Raw genomic sequence first — 6,083 nt, 5'->3', positions numbered from 1 at the left:
TATACGAGTGCTTAGACAACTTAATTCTTTTAAATAAAATGGTTTGTACATTTGAATCAAAACATTATTCAATTTTAATAAAATTATTTTTTTCGTCATTGGTAATTTTTGAAATATTTTGAATTTCCTGGAATATTTATTATTATTACTTATCAAACCCCACATTAATCCTAATTAGAGAAACATTGTTGACTGTTTTTTTTTATTATAAAATATTACACTCTTACATTACCAGTTGGCTGCTTGTATATTAGGGCACATAATAATTAATTTCGGTTCGATATACAGTCTTTGTCTAGTTTATTTACCAACCTTTGAAGCAAGTGAATCATATGAAATAAACGGGCTGTGTTCAAAAGCCGTTGAGACCTTTGTTAGTATCAATAACCGTCAGTAATAAAATTTAAAACTACAGAATAAATTACAAATAAATATTCTTTTATTAAACAAAACAAAGACCACAAAAAGTGCATGTAAAAATCGGTAGAAATATTGTAAATGTAAATAAAATAAATGATCCTTCATTTTTTCTGATTTTCATTAAGACGTGCCGAATTTTGGGTGGAAATAACTGGCGTATCTACAACTTTTAATTTCTCCATTTCTCTTAATTTTTCTTCAATCTGCTGCTTGATTAGTGTTCTATATTTATAACCTTCTCCTAACTTTTCCATTTCGCTCAGCCACTCTTCTCTTTCTTTAATTTGTTTCATAACTAAAAATCAAACCATCTCTGTTATCGCTCGCTTTTTGAATACTTTATGAAATACAGCTTAATGCTCGATCATTACAAATAAGTACGATAATTACAAGTACGATAGCTAACTACAATTTATGTACTTCTTAAAAACAAGAGCAATAATAGTCAACAGCCACTATCATTGACCTCAATTTGATTTATATGGTATATAATAAATAGAATTTTAGCTTAAAATTAATTTTTTAAAGTAAACGATTGCCACTTCCGCGGTTATAGAAGGCACTGAGCATTGCTAGTTTTAAACTATGTAGCATGCAGTATACATTATGCAGAAACGTAAGATGATGTATCAGGCAATGTGAATTATTTTTGTGATGTATTAACTTGCAGGTTAATTATATTATTACTTTGACATTATGACATATAAACTTAATTGAAATTATAAAATTGGTTACTATTTAATGATTTTACATTTTCTGTAGATAATTTTATGTAAACTTTGGAGAAGCTTTTCTTCATTTTAATTGAAGTTGGAAGGTAGAAGATTTAATTCACCGAACGGCTTCACGAGGTGTGCAAACTTATTAATAAAATTAAGTTTTTTTGCCGAACTTGTACACCCTCTTCTTCCCCTTTCATTCGCATACCACCTCTCAAGCCGAATATAACCTCATATTGAAAAAAACATTTATTTACGCTCTTGTTTACAATATGACGAATAACGAATAGTGTCACCCTCCCCTCCCCCGTCAACAATACTCAATTGTAAACCCATGGATCCCCTTCCTAAAAAAGGTATCATGCTACTTGATGTACAGTTAATTCAAATGATAACAAAACAACTTGAATTATAAAATCAATTAACTTAATCTTTTTCTTCTACAGAGTCTAAAATCAAACAAGGTTGCTTATTTATATTATTATAAAAATATTAATGTTTGACATAACATAGGTTTAGAATATATTATCTTCAAAAGAATAAATTTTACTTACCGATTATATTTGTTGCAGCATAATGAAGAAACTGATAAGCAGCAAATAACAATAACGATAATTTTCATTATTAATACGACCGAGTAATCCAGCCGATTGTAAGTACTCAAATTTTGTTAGACTACAACTACATACATTGTAGTATATCTCCATTGTATCCAATTGATTAATATCGCACGACTAAATAGTTCTTATTGTGGCTAGTTGAGTTCATTACTTATATAAAACGTACAGTTTAAGTATTTTTAAATATCACAACCAATTTACCCCCCTGAGCTTCTGATTTCTTCAATCAAAAACATACCTAACCTACTATATAGCTTTTCTTGACAAATTTTAAGAAAAATATTTTAGAGAAGAATGGAGGTATACATAAATATTAGGATTAAAAAAATCATTTATGCTGAGAAAAATAACACCTTTATTTGGATATATATCAGTCTATATCAGATGCTGAATGTTTTATATTGAAATCTAACATTTCATCCACGTATCAAGCAAAAAGGGTTTCTAGGGGTCATAATACCTTTCTCAAAAATTACGTTAAATATCAGGGCTCATTCAGGAGTTACACAGACATAGTTTCAGTAACAATTTAGAATGAATAACGAGAAATAAAAGCTACTTCGTTGTTTATTACTTATTTATCATAATTATCAATGCAACTATAGTTTCGATGCAGTCCGCACTCATTTAAAATATCATTCTTAAAAATAAGTATATACATTAATTTCTAATTACTCTGTTTACATAGATCTTTGNATAATAATAATTTTTTGTTTCTGTTTCATCTTTATACGTCTTTTAAAGGGAAGTTATGTTTTCGCAAAATCCGTACTTATCAAAGATTTTACACCTGTAGAAAACTTTATGTAAACTGTAAGGAAACTTTTTTTCCCTTTATTTGAAATTGAAAGGTTTAGTCTGTCAAGCCGCATCAGGCGATGTGCAACTTAATAGTTTGAAGTAATGCATTTTTGAAACTACAAAAAAGTTATAAAATACTTTTTTGCCATCATACTAATAAGCAATAAACTTTTTGGTATAGTTTTATGATAGAGCAATATCGAATTCGCCTCTTCTCCGAAATAAACACAGTTCGCGATATAATCAAAGCCATATGAATATCAAATAACCCTAAGGAGAATTTCATCTGGAAGTTTCAACGGATCGTTAATAACCCTAGTATGTCATGCATCATTGGGAAGCTTGCGAAGAAAGAAGAATGATTTTGCCAAAATCGAAGAATTTTATAGAACTTTCTAGAAGAAATCGAAATATATTTGATGCCAGTTACAACCAGATGTAAATGAAGGATCAAATAAAGGTATTAATGACAGTGATGGCGGTAATGACACAAAAAATAGAAAAGAAAAATTCAGCGAACCCTTTATCAATGTGGAACTTGGCGGTGTATTATCCCAAATACAAGACGGAAAGGAAAAGGTCATTGGGTACTTTAGTACAGCACTCTCGAAACAAGAACGAAATTATTGTGTTACTTGTCAAGAGTTTCTGAATGTGGCTAAAACCCTCGAAAGAAGTAGCTACATGTATGAACGGAAGTTCCTCTTAAGAACGGATTAGGTCTCATTGAAGTGGCTACTACAATTCGAGAACCCGGAAGGACAAATTACACCATGCTTACAACGACTTCAGGAATACAAGTTCGACATCAAGCATCACCCAGTCAAATGACACGACAACGCAGATTCACTATCTCGAAGATCATACGTGAAAAACTGCAATTATTGTTCATCTGCCAAGAAGAAGAAAGAGCTGGCATCGATTTGTTGCAATCTAACCATCGTTCAGCCTGAAGGATCCTGGGAAAATAACTAATTAATCGAAAACCAGAGGAAAGACGAAGACATTGGACCAACAATAAGATGGAAAAAAAGCGGGAAACTGAACACCATCGTGGATAGATGTGAGCCACATAAGTCAGGCAACGATAAGTTATTGGGCCCAGAGATTTCCCTTGCCTTAGACCACGGCGGTTTGAAAACAATATGGGAGAGTCCAGATGGAACCAGAAACAAACTTCAAGTGGTAGTTCCGAAAAACAGAGTTTCATAATAATAGAGTTTTAATAAGGGCATGTCTAAGGAACATTGAAACAAAATGTTTCTACTGAAAATAAATTTTCAGTTAGTTGTCGATTCGCTTTTGTTATGCTTACGTTGTCAAATCATCAATCTCAATTTAATGGCGATTACTCAAATACAAGTAGTTTTCGAACCGCGAATGCGACGTTATCATTGGGAATTAAGTTATTGGAATGCTTGTTAATATCATTCGTGTGCCGATTATTCGATTGTCAGAATCATTCGATTATTTGATTATGCCTATCTCTAATTGAAAACGAATAAATTCTTCTCAAACAAAAATTAAATATTACAAATTAGTTCAAAAATCTAGTACACGTAAAAATCCTAATTTGAGTGCAGTAATAAAATATTAATAAAAATTGGCGGACATAGCACATCTAAACTGATTAACAAAGATAAAACAACAATAGATTTAATAATAAAATAAACTGTAATTGGATAACATTATATTCAACTGCATTACAAGTTTTAAAATAGTCTATATAGTTTCAATCGTTCTCACTTCACAAAGTAGGTAGTGCATTCCAATTTCGACATAACCTTACAAAAGGAGAATGAAAATGATAATTAGTATACCCAGAATCCAGTCAACATTGTGTTAAAACCTTCAGCCTTAATTTCATCATCATTAACAAATCCTTTTAAAATTTTAAATGCATAACAATTGTCATAATAAAGTTTCAGTTGGAATCATACTGTCTGTATTAATTAAAGGCGAATCAAATATTTTGTTAAATACGTACTACTTACTTATCAGTTTGAAAATAGCCATTCATTATCATTTCCCTTTTAGCACCATAAAACATTCCGTTCTCTATAAGTTCACCATCCCAATCCTGTCTACGAGGTCTTCGTTTAGGATCAAAGTTGATAGGAAGTATTCCTTTTCCCGTTTTGTTCCATCGTAACTTGAAAGACCTATTTATTTCATACATTTCCGTTCAGAATTATTACCAATTCCTCTGACCCATGTATGACTTACCTCGTTACAGAGAAAACGCATTCGTAATGCTGCATTTCGTTTACAGCATGTTGTAAATATTTTTCATTAATAAATGGAGACGTTACTTGAATTAGAATAATTTTATCAATTTCAGGATGCAAAAGTAGAAATTCTCGAGTAGCTGACAACGACGTTGCGTGATCTGTTGCTGTTTCCTCAGAACGCCAATGGATATTAATTTTATTACTTATCCTTTCTAAAATAAGCATTTTTCTATCGTAAAACCATTTAAGGTTACTTTATAATATACGTATACTCCTAGAAGAAGCATATTCTACAATTCAGTGTAGACGGAATGCTTACCATCTCATCTAATGTCACACGATCGGGATTACCCTCATATTAGAGATATCAAAAATCTTTAAAACAACTTTTGGGTGTTTCATTCCCACCAGCCAGTACTGCTGGAAGGCAGGCAGTCCCTCTTTTCAGAAATATCGGGAATGGGTAGGTGGTGGTTCGGGTGAGAAAGATGATACGGACGAAATGAAGACAGAAGAGAATGAAAAATTATCTGTAGGATATTACTGCCCCAGCATTTGCCCAAGTGATCCCGGAATCGAACCTGTGTCCTCCCGAAAGCTAAGCAATAGTCTAAACCTCTAGACCATGCCCTCTGTGAGAGATATTACTAAATTTTAAACTTATATATCATTTACATTGATTGGTACCCTTAGAAGGACGTATGACAGCAATTTGAGAAAAACTTGGGAAATTCTAAAACATGCAGGACTAGTGGTTAAAGATCGTATGTTTACGCTAGCTAGTCACATTTACGATACGGGGAAAGTTTCAGAGGATTATAAACAGAACGTGGTAGTAACCATACCTAAAAAGAGAGGCGCAGATAGGTGCGAGACATTTAGAACAATTAGCTTAACTTCCCATGCGTCAAAAATCTGAACTAGAATTGTACAGAGGAGGATGAAAAAAAGGACGGAAGAACTATTAGGGGAAGATCAATTTGGGTTTAAAAGATATAGAGGAACGCGGGAGGCCATTCTAGCTTTACGGGTAACAATACAGAAAACGATAGAAAAAAGAAGGAGGGCGTAAATAAGAAGGATTTGTAGATTTAGAAAAAGCTTTTGATAATGTTAAATGGGACAAGATGTTAAATATACTTAAAAATGTAGGGATGAGTTACAAAGATAGAAGAGTAATACTTAGTTTGTATAAAGAACAACAGGCAGTTATAGAGCTGGGGCTGCAACGTAATGAAGTAAGTATTAGAAAGGGAATCAGACAGGGATGCACACTGTCACCGCTACTTTTT

General features: G+C 32.3%; 2 protein-coding genes across 2 annotated transcripts in view; both read right to left on the bottom strand.

Annotated features, from left to right (window-relative positions):
- Positions 1-1,951, bottom strand: part of LOC108741878 (N-acylneuraminate cytidylyltransferase) — a 12,687-nt gene extending 10,736 nt beyond the window's left edge. Inside the window, exon 1 of the mRNA XM_018476844.2 lies at positions 1,694-1,951. Coding sequence (XP_018332346.1) covers positions 1,694-1,761 — 68 coding nt within the window. The 5' untranslated portion in view covers positions 1,762-1,951. The remainder of the gene's footprint in view (positions 1-1,693) is intronic.
- A 2,307-nt stretch (positions 1,952-4,258) lies between these two features.
- Positions 4,259-5,026, bottom strand: LOC112905580 (N-acylneuraminate cytidylyltransferase-like). Its single transcript, XM_025978260.1, has 3 exons — positions 4,787-5,026; positions 4,555-4,722; positions 4,259-4,344 (listed from the first exon to the last, which is right to left on the bottom strand). The coding sequence occupies exons 1-3, from the start codon at positions 5,014-5,016 to the stop codon at positions 4,308-4,310; spliced, it is 435 nt and encodes a 144-aa protein (XP_025834045.1). The 5' UTR covers positions 5,017-5,026; the 3' UTR covers positions 4,259-4,307.
- Between the last annotated feature and the right edge of the window lie 1,057 nt (positions 5,027-6,083).

Source organism: Agrilus planipennis, unplaced genomic scaffold, assembly GCF_000699045.2.
Source record: "Agrilus planipennis isolate EAB-ADULT unplaced genomic scaffold, Apla_2.0 scaffold281, whole genome shotgun sequence".
In the NCBI taxonomy this organism is placed as follows: domain Eukaryota; kingdom Metazoa; phylum Arthropoda; class Insecta; order Coleoptera; family Buprestidae; genus Agrilus; species Agrilus planipennis.
Note: the sequence above shows the minus strand (reverse complement) of the source record. Positions and strands in the feature narration are given on the sequence as shown.